We start from the raw sequence: 16,023 nt of genomic DNA, 5'->3' as shown, positions 1-16,023 counted from the left end.
AGCTCAGGGAGGAAGCAGTTTGCTTCCTGGGTGAGGGTGTGAGGACACCACCCTCTCAGAATACCCAACACATATGTACATGTAAAGAGACCTGGAGGTGTGGCTTGTCTAGGCAGAGAGGGCTGGAGATAGCCCCCGCTCCAGAGTTTCCCACAGAAGTGTCTGAGAGAGGGTTCCGGGCCCAGAAGAGGCTGAGGGTCAGCATGATATGATGACAAAGGAGGCTGGATGAACCACGGGCCCGCTCAGTGAATGCTGGCAGTTGTGGGCAGCAGCAGGGATGGAGGCCAGCAAAAGATGGTCCGTGGGGCCAGAGCCCATCTTCACTGATGCCAGCAGAGCAAATGAGAGTGACCAAGATCAGAAGCCCTCTCCCTACTGACAGCACTAGCTGGAACCCCAGGGAGAAAGGAAGGCAGAAACAAAATTGACCTGAGGGAATCCTGAATTCTTTCAGAAAATGCTTCCACACCATGCAACATGGAAAACTGAGATGGAAATTAAAGTCCGTTATGGAAAGTAAAAATGTTCACACATCTGACTTTGTGGCCTGCGAAGTTTGTACCTACTGCAAAGGCATCCCACCCCAAGGAACCCCACCACGGTCGCTGTCCAAGAGAGCAAAGGATGGACAGCCTGGAGAGCTTTCAGGAGATTTGTGGAGAGAGACACGAGTAGGATTTTGAAGCCTTGGTAAAGTGACTTGTTTTTATTAGCGCCTACTGTGTGTCAGGCTCCATGCTAAACACTCCATGTATTACTTCTGAGAGAGGTGGGAAATTATTCCCAGGTGAGGAAAGTTCAGCACAGAGGTATTGAAATGCATTGGGCTGATTTCCCACAAGACAGCTTAAATCACGGTGGCTGCAAAGATGGGCTCTTTGGGTAACTGGGAATGCTGCTCTGGGGCTTTAAACCCGAAGGTGGTTTTGGGAGAGATGGGAGGACTGGGAGGGACGAGGTTAATTAAAATGCCGAGTTCTTGGAGGGAACTCAGGCAGGAGTGGGGCGGCCCCTGGTGGACATCAGGGGAATGGCGCAGCTTGGTGGCTCCGACCTGACCCGCCAATGGCCCTGGATGGGAGGAGGGGGAGGGGGAAAGGGAAAGGGCCCGCGAGGCTCCCAAGGGGTGCTGAGAGAGGACCACGTCTTCTGTGGGGTCTGGACTTAGGCCCTCAGCCTGGTGACTGCAGTGGCTACTCCAGGGAGGTGTGGTCTGGGGAGGGGCATTATATGAGGACAGAGAGGAGGAAGGAAGTAACTTTGGCTGAGCGCTGACCATATGTTCAGAAGAGACATGCTGACAACAATGGTATACACTTTAGAAACAGGCAAGGATGCACAGGCACATGCAAATCAAAAGAAAACCAAGGTCATGACCTGAAGATCAAAGCTGAATTCAACTCAGAAAGAAATCCATAGGACAAAGCAGATCTCTTTATAATGCTGAAGGGGGTAAAATGGGCACCAAATAACATAACATAAAAACAGAGGTATATTGGGCTTCCCTGGTGGCGCAGTGGTTGAGAGTCCGCCTGCCGATGCAGGGGACACGGGTTCGTGCCCCGGTCTGGGAGGATCCCATATGCCGCAGAGCGGCTAGGCCCGTGAGCCACGGCCGCTGAGCCTGCGCGTCCGGAGCCTGTGCTCCGCAACGGTGAGAGGCCCGCGTACCGCACAAAAAAAAAAAAAAAAGGCCTACTAACTGATAAAGCTAGAACAATAAAAGAATTCCACTCTGGCAGGATATAAAGCTCTCACACTGTGCCTGCCCCCAATCAACCCCGGACCAGGTACCAGACAACTAGGGGCAGCCCTGACACCACAGAGCCTAATGAAATGATACAAAGTAGTCAATCCTACACCTGCTTAGCCTGATTACCCTACCTTTCAAACTTCCCATGAAAGGCTCTTGTCTACATTTTCCCCTCATTCCTTCTGCCTCCTGGCCGACCCTGGTGCCTCTCTGTGTGGCCCTGTGTGGCATGCCATGTCCCCTTCCTCTTGGGAACTGTGAGTAACAAACCACCTTTTTAACATCAGTTGTCTCCTAATCTGCTGGCCTCACCATACCTCAATGATAATAAAACCTAGATTTTAACATTTCATCTCTTACTATCAGATTGGAAAAGCTACAAAACTTGACAACACTGCTGGTGAGGCTGTGGGGAAACAAGTGCTCCCATGTGTGGCTGGTGGGAGTGCAAAATGGTTAAACATTCATGGAGGGAAACTTACTAGTATCTCCAGATCACTGTTTAGTGAAAAAAAACAAAAGCACAGTAGAAAAGAATGTTTACACCACCTTTTCTGTAAGAAAGGAATAATAAGGAAATATACATGTATCTGTTTCTCAAAAAGAAACACAGGAAGGATAAGTCAGAAACTGAGGAGATATTTTCCTGCAGGGGATAGAAGGCATGGAAATGTCGAGTGACTCATCTCTAAACATAAATTTTTGTATAGTTTTGACTCTTAGAATCATGATAATGTTTTATATACTCAAATTATCAGTAAGGATTGGGAAGAACCCTAAAATGCAACTACAAACAATCAACCCAACTGTATTTCAAGTAAGCAATTCTGGAACTACTTGGCCTGTGTAACTGTCAGATTGAGCGAATGAGTAAAATATATTAAAGATGTTAGGAAAGCCAGATTTCCCACTGTTGGAGAAGAGAGCTATAAAATGGAACTGGAGAAAGCTAGGGAGAACCCTTTGGTTTTGAAATGGAATTGGAAGTATCAGTATGAACTTGTGGTCTTAAATATATATACACAGAAATATGTACAGGCAAATGCGTGTATGCGTGTTCCTAGTTCTGTCCACTAAAAGGGTCTAGAAGCACTCTTCTTGGCATCCGCATAGGAATGAGTACACCAATTCCCCACTGAAAGGAAATGTGGCTCCTTGGAGAAATGACAGAATCCAGGGCTGGGGCAGGGAAAGTACAAGTTGAACACAGAACATCTTGATGTACCAGGAAGTAAGAAAGTGCTCATAAAATGATGGGTATGTGAAAGGATTACAGGATATGGGAAACAGCTGTAAGCAGATACTGTACATAATTGGGATAATCTGAGCATCAAAATAAATAATGGTAATAATGGATTATAACTCATTGAATAAAACAAGAATCCATGAGTCCACACTGATAATAATGAATGAATGAGGGACTTCCCTGGTGGCGCAGTGGTTAAGAATCCACCTGCCAATGCAGGGGACACGGCTTCAATCCCTGGTCTGGGAAGATCCCACATGCTGCAGAGCAACTAAGCCCGTGTACCACAACTACTGAGCCCACCTGCCACAACAACTGAGCCCACATGTCACAACTACTAAAGCCCACGTGCCTAGAGCCTGTGCTCCGCAACAAGAGAAGCCACTGCAATGAGAAGCCCGTGCACCGCGTCAAAGAGCAGCCCCTGCTCGCCGGAAACAGAGAAAGCCCACGTGCAGTAACGAAGACCCAACGCAGCCAAAAAAAAAAAAAAAAAAAAAATATATATATATATATATATATATATAAAATAGATAAATTTATTTTAAAAAATAATGAATGAATGAGAAGGAAAGCGCTTTCTTACAATAGGATACCAAATTAATGTAGAAAGAATAATGGAACCAGAGCATCACCATTTTGCAATCATCACAGTAACAATCGATTCAAGTCAATATCTTCAGTGGATTCTGGAAACTAAAGAGTGAAGATTTGAAAAAGAAATAGGATATCTGGGGCTTCCCTCGTGGCACAGTGTTTGAGAATCTGCTTGCCAGTGCAGGGAACATGACTTCGATCCCTGGTCCGGGAAGATCCCACATGTCACGGAGCAACTAAGCCTGTGTGCCACAACTACTGAGCCCAAGTGCTGCAACTACTGAAGCCCGCGCGCCTAGAGCCCATGCTCTGCAATGAGAAGCCACTGCAATGAGAAGCCCGCGCACCACAACTAAGAGTAGCCGCCACTCGCCGCAACTAGAGAAAGCCCGCGCGCAGCAGCGAAGACCCAACACAGCCAAAAATAAATAAATAAAATAAAATTTTAAACAAAGGATATCTGTACGGCTTCACAATATCTCCCCATAAGTTACATATTAATTACAAAGGTAAAAGGACACACTTTACAATGGAAAAACCTGGCGGATACCTCCTTTCACAAGTGATTAAAGTCACCATTCCCTAAGATGGAACAAACCAAGATGTGCCTCCCATTATAATGCACTAGGAAGGACATAGCACTTCCGTGCTATTCCTGCCAAAGCACATAATTTGATCCTAATCACAGTGAAACACTGGACAAACACAAGTGAGGGACAAACAACAAAATAACTTGCTTGGACTTTTCAAAAATGTCAATGTCATGAAAAACAAAGAAAGGCTGAGGAACTTTTCTGGATTAAAGAAATTTATGAGACATGGAAATTAAGTACAATGCATAATCCTGAATGGGATCCTGGGCTAGGGAAAAAAAGCTAAAGAGGATATTGTTGGGTTAATTGATAAAATTTGATTATGGACTGTGGTTTAGCTAAAGGCATTATATCAATGTTAGATTTCCTGATATTGATCCTTGTATCTTGGATATATAAGAGAATACCCTTGGTATTAGGAAATACAGCCTGAAATCTTTAGTGATAAAGGAGCATGTCTACAACTTACTCTCAAACTTCCTGGGAAAAATGTGTGTGTGTGTGTGTGTGTGTGTTATATACACATACGCACGCATATATACCAGGGAAGAGAGAGAGAATATTAAAGCAAATGTGACAAAATGTTAACCATTGGTAAAGGGCATATGTTCTTGCAACTTTTACGTAAATTTGAAACTATATCAAAATTAAAAGCTAACCCCGACCCCCACACAAAAGCTAATATGAAAACAGAAGGGCCCACTAATTGCCCAGCATAATGAATGAAAAAACACCCACACCCAGGCCTATGTGGCTGCCTCCCAACAAGCATTTTGCTCTTGCTTGTTAATGGGTCCTGATTTTTTTTTTTTTTTTTGCTGTACGCGGGCCTCTCACTGTTGTGGCCTCTCCCGTTGCAGAGCACAGGCTCCGGACGTGCAGGCCCAGCGGCCATGGCTCACGGGCCCAGCCGCTCCGCGGCATGTGGGATCTTCCCGGACCGGGGCACGAACCCGTGTACCCTGCATCGGCAGTCGGACTCTCAACCACTGCGCCACCAGGGAAGCCCTGGGTCCTCCTGATTTTTAACATTAGACTTTTTACACTAGAGCATGTAATACTTTTTTTTAAAGAATTTAAAAATAGAGGAATTCCCTGGTGGCCTAGTGGTTAGGATTCCGGGCTTTCACTGCCGGGTTCAATCCCTGGTCGGGGAACTGAGATCCTGCAAGCTGCACGGCACGGCCAAAAAGTAAATTAAAAAAAAAAAAATTAAGGAAAAGAGAGGGTCCCCCAAGACAAGAAAAAGTGAGGTTTGTGGAGAGAACACGTGCATAAGTGAACCAGTGAATGGGGAGCGGGCGAGTGAATGGACAGAGCAGGCTAGCGACGTGGGGACGGAAGAGGCTCCCTCTCAAAGCACAGGCACTTTCATCTCTGCCCTCATGGCCCCATCCACCCAGGTGAGGCGTGCAAGTGGGCTCTGTGTATGGCTGACACACCCTAGCAGCTGGGCTGGCCAAAGTGCATTTTCTTTCCCTCCCTTAGGAGGTCGGGCCAGGCGGATCCGCGCTGCTTCCTCCTCTCTGCCTGGGGGGCGGGTGGGGTCTCCTGCATTCTTGGCAGATGGGCACCAGGCATGCTGGGGAGGCTGCGTCAGGCTGGCAACCAGGTGGCCCACATCTAGGCCCGGGCCTGTGCCCGGCTGCCCCTGTGACTATCAGGGAGCACTTCCCTGCCTTGGGCCTCCGTTTCCCCATTTGCACCTTAAGAAGTCTGGTCAAATCAGTGATTCTCAACTTTGGCCACACATTAAAATCAGCTGGGGAGGACTTCCCTGGTGGAGCAGTGGTTAAGAATCTGCCTGCCAATGCAGGGGACACGGGTTTGAGCCCTGGTCTGGGAAGATCCCACATGCCACGAAGCAACTAAACCCGTGCGCCACAACCAGCGAAGCCCCCGCGCCTAGAGCCTCAACGAAGAGTAGCCCCCGCGCAGCAACGAAGACCCAACGCAGAAATAAATAAATAAAGTCAGCTGGTGACCTTTTAAAAATTCCAGGGCCCAGATTGCACCCCAGACCAACTAAGTAGGACTCGTCAGAGGGTAGGACCCAGGCTCCCGCAATTTTTAAGGCTTTGCAGGTGATTTCAATGCACAGCTAAGTTTGAGAACCTATGGGCTCTGATCTCTGAGGTTCCCTCTAGCCTTATGATGCTGAGGCCCACCCGATGCCCTGTCCTCTGACACTGGAGGGTTAAATGATATGGGAGAGCCACCCCGAACATGTGAGTTCCTACCTTCAGCCCTTTGAGACAGCAGCCCTGCCCAGGACTTTGCCCAGCCCCATCCACCCTTCAATGAACCTCCTGCTCCAGCCCCTGCCTCCTCCATTTCAATATTTGGAATCAGGGATTCAGGATCCTTGCCAAGGCGGAGTCTCCCCAGGTACGGGCCCGGGTGTTCCTGCTTTCTTGTCACTCACAGATGCTGAGGAAGGGGCTGGGAGAAAGGGGAGTGAGAACTGGGGAGGAGGGGCAGTCTGTTCAATCCGAGATACTGTTTGGCTTTTCTCATCCCTTGAGGTAATATCTGCTAACTTTTTCCAAGGAGGGCTGTACCAGCAAAGCCTCCCCTCCCAGGGGCCCTTGGGTAGGTTAGCCCGCACTGCTTCCCCATAGACACAGCCCGAGGAGAGAGCGAGCCTTGAATTTCAGTCCCTTCCTTCACTTGCAGCATCCTGTGCAAATTAAATCATACAACACACCTGAGCCTTCGTTTGCCTATCTGTAAAATAGGTCGACCCTGCCCTATCTCACCAGCCAATGACAAGAACATATTATTGTTTCACTGCAGATAGATGCGCTAAGGCTTTAGAACATGCTTTTTATTTGATTGGGAGCTCAGCATAAATGCTAGAGGGGCTGCTGATCTGACAGACCACAGAGCTGACCCATGGCTGAACCCCAACAGGACATGAGGGAGAAGCCTGCAGGTGAGTCTTTAATTCCTGTTTCCAACATGGTCCTCAAGGATAGGGGAGGGGCCTGAGGAAGGGAGGAGCAGGGTGTCCTCCCCCAGTCTGCCAGGGGTGTAGTCAAGAGCAGAGCAAGTAGACCAAGGGTCCTTTCAGGGGGAGGCAAGTATCAACAGCTATAAATTAATAACAGCAGCCAGCAAATACTGGTGCTCACTGCGTGCCTGGAGGGGTTGTACTTTGTTCACGTTCTCATTTCCTTCTTACAACCTGTGAGTTGGAGATTATTAATCCCATTTTCCAGATCAGAAAACAGGCTCAGAGAGATTAAGTAACTTGTCTAAGGTGTCACTGCTACTAAATAGCATAGGAACAACAGATCCAAATCTGCCCGACTTCAAAGGGCATGCCTTCTGACCTCTAAGAGGCCCTGTCCATCCACAGGGCATCATAACCCGACAGGTTCATCCGAGAATTAAACGCTTTTACACGTGGTAGGCCAAGCTGGGGGACATCTCACGCTCTGTGTGGGGTGAGCAGTGAAGGGGTGCGGAGGGCATCATTCCAGTTCAGGTATCTGGGGGGCTGAGGCTCAGTTGCTGCAAGGTTGTCTCCCAGCCCAGTGCAGAGCTCCCTCCACGGCCCAGAGTGGAAGGGCACGGACTAGACTGCAGATCCCTGCCCCAGGGGTAGGGACATTATTTCTGTCCTGGGAGAGGGCTGCGCTGAGCGAGAGCATCTCATTTCTGGGGGAGCACTTAGCAGTGAGGAAAAAGCACGGTTTAAGCCCTCAGCAGGACTGGCTTCATGGGCCTGAGATCAGAGCAGTTGTGTAGGGCCCTACATGAAGGCCTCACGCTTGGGATTAAGTGCTCTATGGTCGCTGGCTCGAAAATTTTAATATTTAGTTTGTTCTGTAAGTGAAATCAGACGGGACAATGGAGCATGTGCTGGGGGACTGGGAACTGGGAGCTGTGGCTCGAATGTGTGGTCCCACTCTCAGCCCATCGTGCTCTAACCGCTACCACTCCCTCATTCTGCTGTCACCTTCAGCCCCTGGCAGCGACGCAAGCAACAGGCGGGCAAGGCACGGCTTGCTCTGAGGTCCACTGAGCAGGGAAGCGACAAGGGCTGGGGTCCCTCGGCCACCCCCATCCAGATACCACAGTGTTCAGGTGCGGAGGGTGCAATTCCCTGGGTAACCATTTTGCACTGGGCCCCACTTAATTAGTAGGTCACATCCAGGTGCTGCCATTTCCTAATGGAGCAACTCCAGCAAGTTACTTCACCTTTCAGCACCAATTTTCTTGACTGAAAATGGGAATAATGTCTACACCCCATAGGATTCTTGTGAGCACAATGAGGTTTCTGGTCCCTCCCCCGCAAAATGCAAGTCTGATTATGACAGCCTCCTCCTGAACACTGTCTAATGGCTTGGCATTGTTCTAGAATAAAGGCCTTTCACCCATACCAGTACTGTCCAATTAAAATGTTATGTAAGCCACATATGTAATTAAAATTTTTCTAGTAGCCACATTAAAACAAGACAGGTGAAGTTAATTTTAATATATTTACTTCACCCAATATATCAAAACTATTATTTCAACACATAACCAATATTAAAAGTGAATGAATTTTACATTGTTTTCTAAGTCTTTGAAATCCAGTGTGTATTTTACACTTAAGAGCATATCCCATTTCACGTGACTAGTGGCTACAGACTGGGTAGCAGAGGTCAGTGGACAATCCCACAATCTGGCGCACAGGGTCCCTCCCTGCCCCCTGCCCTGCAGCCATGCTGAATTGCTTTTCTTCCTTCCAAAGCGCCACTGCCTCCCCGACAGGGCCTTCTGCTGTTCCAGGGCCCTGGAAAGCTCTTCTCCCTCTACCCTATGGATCTGCTTAAGCCTGCTCATCCTTCAGAGGTCAAACGCTTGCCCCTCAGGGAGATCTTTCTTAACTCCTTTCCAGGCTTTCACACTTTGGTGTATCTTGCCCTTGCCATGCCAACTGTAATTTCACATTTGCTTGAGGTCACTTGATTAATATCTATCTCTCCTGCTAACTTGTAAACGCCAGGACAGACACCACTTCGGGTTTTTGTTGTTTGAATCATCGATTTCCCCAGGGCTTAGCACAGTGCCCAGCACAGAGCAGGCTTTGGTTGAGAAAACTCCTTATAAAGGGACTCTTCTAACTGTGTAACTCTGCTGAAGAACTGGAGACACAAAGCTCTCAGTGCCAAATATATTTAAGCAGAAACGAGTTAAGTGCACAGATTATAAATATTTCTTCCTCAGATTACATACCATTCAAAATTACTGTCTCAGTTCCTTTTCATGATTTAAATGGTGATTAAGGAAAATTACTCTTCAAGTCTGAATGTAATTACTGCCCTTTTCGTGGCAGTTCTTCCTGTAAGGAGGAGCTGCCGCAGGGCAGTGAGTGGAGATGCGGCTCTATCGCCCCTCGCCTAACTGGCAGATCTGGAGAGCTAAATGCTGTGCTGCTGCTCTCTCAACTCTCCTTCTCCAATTCTTTCTCAGGTGAATATACACAAGAAGGCGCAAATCAACAGTTGCCAACTGACCCAGGTGACAATGCCAAACCTGATGACACCTGCCTAGGTGAGGTCTCGGCCCCGACACCATGTCACAAAGCCAAACTCACCATCTGGCTCCCTCCACCTTCAGTCGAAACTGCTCCTTCTTACAACAGTTAAGGTTTTTTTTTTTTTTTTTTTTTTTTTTGCGGTACACGGGCCTCTCACCGTTGTGGCCTCTCATGTTGCGGAGCACAGGCTCCGGACGCGCAGGCTCAGCGGCCATGGCTCACGGGCCCAGCCGCTCCGCGGCATGTGGGATCCTCCCGGACCGGGTCACGAACCCGCATCCCCTGCACCGGCAGGCAGACTCTCAACCACTGCGCCACCAGGGAAGCCCAACAGTTAAGTTTTAAGACTCACTCAATGCCACTGTTCCAGAAGATGGTAGAATTATCCTATTTCTCAGCCTACCTCTCACCTTGAAGTCCCAGGTGGTTATCAACAGAATGATTTACACTCTTAAGAATACAGAGCCCCAGGGCTACACGTTTCCTTGAAGCTTTACAAATAGCCAACAAGGCACAAACAACGCCTATGTATTGCCAAGGGTGCTGCATATCACCCACTGCATATTTTAAATCCTAGCCTGGCTTCAAACTGCAAGTCTTTTGGTGGGTATGATGGGGCATACACCCCAGAGCTTGCCCAGCATTCCAATAAAAGCTTCAGATAATTAAAAGTTTATAGTTGCCTATAAAAGCTCCAGATCTACTTATTATTCAGTTCTTTTGCTGTAATAATTGATGTTGAAAGGCTTTTAATGAGTGTTTTGTTTCTTTTACGAATAAATTTGTGGGTGATCCAGAGCTGGTGCTGAAAGTCAGAATTCAGAGCCACAAAGAAAATGAATGACTTCATTGAAGTTGAAGTGGATAGACAAGAGCTGAGTTACCAAAATCTACTACAAGTGAGCTGCTGTGAACTGGGGATTAACCCTGAGCAAGTGGAAAAAATCAGAAAGCTACCAAACACACTACTCAGAAAGGGTTTACAAGTTTCTAAATAGAGACTGGGCTCTAGGTGGGTAAAATTATGTCCTGTGAAGCCAATCACTAGCTCCTGCATTACTAATATGAAAACAAAATCCAAGACACTGGAAATTCTGGCTGCAGGACAGCCAAACACGGTAGCTAGGTTATTTTCAACCTGGTGCTTCTACAGATTTGCATACGTAATTCATCAACCCTTTTAAAATTGTCTGAATTACAACTAACACCCACATTTAAGACCCTAGTTCAACATGGCCAGCCTCCAATCTCTACAAAACTGACTGGTCCCCAGGACAGAAAATACAAACCCATTCTTATCTAATTAGCAACAGTCAGCCTTTGCAATCTCAGGAAACAAAATTTGGGGCATTTTAATATATTTTCCTGATTCAAAATACAAATCTCACTTTTTAACTTCATAAGAAAATTCTCATTTCTTTGGGCATTATTTTTTTTAAAAAAGCAACTTTCAAATGCCTTTAGCGGGGCTTCCCTGGTGGCACAGTGGTTGAGAGTCCGCCTGCCGATGCAGGGGACACGGGTTTGTGCCCCGGTCCGGGAAGATCCCACATGCCGCGGAGCGGCTGGGCCCGTGAGCCATGGCGTCTGAGCCTGCGCGTCCAGGAGAGGCCACAACAGTGAGAGAGGCCCACGTACCACAAAAACAAAAACAAAAAAACGCCTTTAGCAATTCTTATTGGTGCCTTGGCTAACAGTATATTCTTTGTAAACTAAAAGTAGTGGGATGATCATACTTTATAGTTTTTTGGTTTTTTTTAATGCGCTGGCCTAAAGTTTTCTCTTGGGCCTAAAGTTTTTCTTCAAATTGGGACTTTATTCCCTTTGGAAACCTGCAACATGGACTGGGGGAAAAAAAAAAGACACACGCACACAGAAAAAACAATTCTAAACAGCTGACTTAGTTTACCATGAATAGACAGAAAACAATGCTTGGCCAATATTATTAAGCCTTTGTATCCTAACTTCACATGTATTTATGAACCATTATATAATTTCTTTTCCATATTAAGGACAAAGACATTCTAAGACTACGGGACTTTCAAGAAGTAGAACTAATTTTAATGAAAAATGGAAGCTCTAAACTGATAGAGCACATACCATCTCTGTTAGAGAAGCCCTGCTACAACAGCAATGCTGCAAAAATGACATATTAAGAAATCCCAGAAACAAAAAACTGGAATTAGTATTTTGTAAATAACGAAGCCTGGATGTATGTGCCAGTTTGCTAACTTCACATGTGTACTTATTACACTTCCTTGTTTGCAACTTCTCTGGGCTGGGAGAAGAGTACGTTCAAAATGCTTTGACAAACAGAAGTATAAAAAAAAAATTTTAAGTATGATACTTATCAACGCAAGTTTAGTTTGTAAAGTTGTACCCCAATCCTGATCAGGCATAGGTATGCACTCCTGAGATTCAGTCAGGACAAATGGCCAGGGTCTGTTCACATGAACTCCATCAAGGGCAGGGTGAGCTGATGAGCTGGGAAAGCCAGGACCCCACTTGCCACACTGGTTCAAATATCCCAGTTTCTAAAACCATCTCTTACCATCATTTCCTTTTTACACACTTTTTAACTTACCTATGACTTAACACAAGTCATCTTTGAGGGTACTTTAAACCTACAACTTGCAGAAAAGCCAAGGCACAGCATACAGCACTGAACTCTATTAAACAGGTGAAAAAATAAAACCAAGCTGGCACCCTCACTAACTAGCTCCAAGATGGGTTATGATCACACCCCGTGCTAGGTTCTTCCCTACCACACCACCCGGAATCCTTCTGGGTCAACTTGCTAACTTCTAGTGCTTGTTACCTTGGAAGCACTCATGCCTGACTCCATTTACCAACTTCCAACAAGACACACCACACTGTCACTTCTTTACACACCCGTGTGAAATGATCTCTAATCCTCATGGAACTGAGACCTTAAGGCTAATCTTTAATTACCAGAGACCTTCTGGGCAAGCACAATGTCTTGTCTCCTCCAGCACATGGAATAGGCCACTGTTCTCTCACCTCCAAATTCTTAATAGGTCACCTTTGATGAAGGGTGAAGGGACACTGACGCATTACATCAACACTTATCGCAACCAATGCCAAAAAAGTGGAAAATGTTCAGATTAGGGTAAAGTTTCAACCACTTTCCCCTTAAAGAGCAAACATTATTTAAACACTTCATGGTATTCGTATTAAGAGTAGAACAAGGACAAAGAGCGGCCCCTCTGAGGTGACAATGTAACTTGAACAAAGGGAAGGACGTGCTGACAGGTCAGGAAAATGGCTCTTCTCACCTCAGCAGCTCCCCTTCCTGGATTGGCATAAATCTGACAGAAAAGCTTTCTTGGAAGCTGCTTACACAGCAGAAGCAGCATCAGCTCCCTGGCGGGCATCCAAATGAAAATAACATCAAGATAAAAATAATGTATCACAAAGAAAACATATATTTAGGCCCTGTTTCTAGCTTTCGAAGACTACAATTAAGACCCTAAATCTGGCACTTGAGAAGCAGTACCCTTTACATCTGCTACTCACTGAAGATTAATTTCATGAAACACATTGTTTACGTATGTTTTACTACTTACTACCTTCACCAAGACCTTTTCCCATTTTTTAATTTAAATTTTATTAAGAAATATCATACATACAAAACCACATACACATACAGTTTAAAAAAGAAACCACCCACCCAGCTTCAGCAATCACCACCAGTTCCTCTGAAGGCTCCTCCTTGCCCTTCATGATCTCCCTCCATCCCTCCAATGTACTGAATTGTGTTAATCATTTCCTTGCTTTCCATTTACCATATATTTAACGGCCTGGTTTTGACCTTCACAGAAACGGAACCACCGTGGCTGTATTCTTCTGCAACTTGCTTTTTTCACCATTGAGACTCCTCCTTGTTCACATGTGCAGCTGTAGTTCAGTCTGACTTCTGTGTAATTCCTCTATAGGAATACACCACAATATTTATCCAGTGGACTGTTGGACGTTTGAAGTCTTTCCAGTTTGTTTCCATTTCCTTTTCTTTCTATTACAAATGATGCGGTTATGACATTTTTACATCCATCCCCTGGCACACAGGCATAGGAGTTTCTCTAGGGTATGTATCTAGGGGTGGAATAGCCACAAGAAGTTATGGCACAGTTATGCCAAACTGTTTTCGAAAGCTGTTGTTCCTAAACGTTTTTAAAGCTGTTGACAACTGATCTATTTGAGATGGCTGAGGGGAAGAAACAGATCAACTATGAAACTCTCAAACTGCATTTTTAAACTAGAAAATTAAAAAATCTAATACAACAATGAAAAATACATTTACTTCTCTTTTACTCGAAATGTACTTTTGAAAACTGCTTGTTTAAACTTGAAATTCCTATCTCCTATGTCTCAAATGTCTCTAAATATACTGAGTGAGAACAGCAAGATTCAGAACGTACGCTATACTATCATATACCCTAAAAGATTCATACATAAATGGTTACATCCCTCACCCCCACTTCCCCACAAAAACCACTTGGAAAAACAATTCTTAACACTAGTAGCTCCTGTAGAGGAGGAAGAGAGGGACAGGAGTAGAAGAGAGACAGATCACTAAACACTTCTGTTGTTTTTCTGAACCATATACAAGCATTACAATTGTCACACAAAATTCTTAAAAAGCAGTCACCTGGGGTTCTTTCATAAACTAAAAATCAGTCCAAACTCAAACCTGAAAACCAACCCTGAAGTCCCATCCCACAGAAAATATACACAATTCTCAAGTATTTTTTTTTGTTTCATGCACATTTAGAATGTTTAAAAACATTCGCACAGCTCATCTACAATGCATTTTTAGAAGCAAAGAATGTACACAAGCTCAAAAAACTTTCACCCTAAATTTTTGTTTTAACATCTCTAGAAACTTTTAATCAGGTAGCTGCACTCAACCTACATACGGCCAAAGTGTTCTCAGACCTTAGAAATAGGGCTGGTTATCCTCTGTGACACTAACTATATTGAAGAAACCAGACAGATCACCTGCAGGTGAGTAATGCTATAAGGAAAGAAGGTAAGCGTCTCTAGGCTGGCAATATGATTAGCTCAAGAAGGCAAGAAAGGTTTTAATTTAAATTGAAAAATTACTGTATTATGATCTGTTTGAAGAAAAAATGTCTTAACAAAAAGGGCGATGATGCAGTGTCTCTACCCTGCAGAAGGGAGGATGCCAGAACAGCAGACTCAATTACCACGTCCCCTTGAGAGGCACAAGTGGAAAGTAAGCTACCAGACCAGTACTACAGTTGACCAACGAAAAGTTCATCCAATTTATTTTAATTAATAAACTGTTCTTTATCTTTTAGTGATACATGCATAAATATTTACAAATTAAATGTCTGAGGCTTACTTGAAAATGACAGGGGACACATACAAAGAGTAAGAATGGCCATTGAGTGATGGACTTTCATAAAAGTTAACTATACTTTCCTACTTTTGTGTCTTAAATTTTCCAAAATTAAAAAACCCTGATTGCTGATTCCAATCTTATCAAGTAATCTTCTGGTTAATAAAAATTGGCTCCCCTTAAAGGCTTTTCAAAGAGATGTATTAAGCCAACTGACAACTTTTTGGTCTACATGACAGAAATGTGTATTTCTTAGTGTAAATTAGCACATGGCCTCTATACTGGATTCTGTGAATTTGGTTAGTAAGAATAATTTCCTCTTGAGCCTGATAATTTTGGGTGTTGGGTGTGACCCAATTTCTAGATCTCCACAACTAAGGCCAGACCTTAGCCATGGACACCTCAAGGGACCAGGCCTCCCCCTCAAATCCTACATTAGCTTCAACAGTGATCCATACAGATGAAGACGATGAAGACTTCATGAACTTGTTTAGTGTACTTCATTAAAGTCAGTCAGCTACTGACTCTACATGAGGCAGGGCAGAGCAAAGCTGGCACTTTAATACCCTCATGATGACTAAGTACCTTAATACTTAAGTAAATTTCTTCTGTTTTTAACACTTAGTAATAGAATAGGAATAGAATAGAATAAACTATCACTTTATGACCTTTATTCCTACAACCAAAATCTTGTTAAACTACACAAGGCCGTGCTTGGGAGGTGGTCGACTTTGTATTAGACTGATTCCCATCTTACATTAATCCTCACATGAATCATCTCTGACAAATTCAGAGATAACCAATCCATCTACTGCCGCATCTCCAGGATTAGCTAGGTAAGCCAGGAAAGCTCCGTCCCCATAGCATTCTCATACAAAACCTCTGAAGTGGCAGCTTCATTATTTCCCAAAGCTTGGT

The 16,023-nt window shown here is 45.0% G+C and overlaps 1 protein-coding gene across 1 annotated transcript; it reads left to right on the top strand.

Moving 5' to 3' along the window:
- Positions 1–7,087: 7,087 nt before the first annotated feature.
- Positions 7,088–11,878, top strand: ANKRD40CL (ANKRD40 C-terminal like; the record flags this gene model as incomplete). Its single annotated transcript, XM_082859895.1, has 4 exons — positions 7,088–7,127; positions 9,656–9,736; positions 10,539–10,699; positions 11,735–11,878. The coding sequence occupies 4 exons, from the start codon at positions 7,088–7,090 to the stop codon at positions 11,876–11,878; spliced, it is 426 nt and encodes a 141-aa protein (XP_082716021.1).
- Between the last annotated feature and the right edge of the window lie 4,145 nt (positions 11,879–16,023).

This window comes from Leucopleurus acutus (assembly GCF_964270905.1).
Source record: "Leucopleurus acutus genome assembly, chromosome: 19".
Classification (NCBI taxonomy): Eukaryota; Metazoa; Chordata; class Mammalia; order Artiodactyla; family Delphinidae; genus Leucopleurus; species Leucopleurus acutus.
This window is presented reverse-complemented; position numbering and strand designations above follow the sequence as displayed.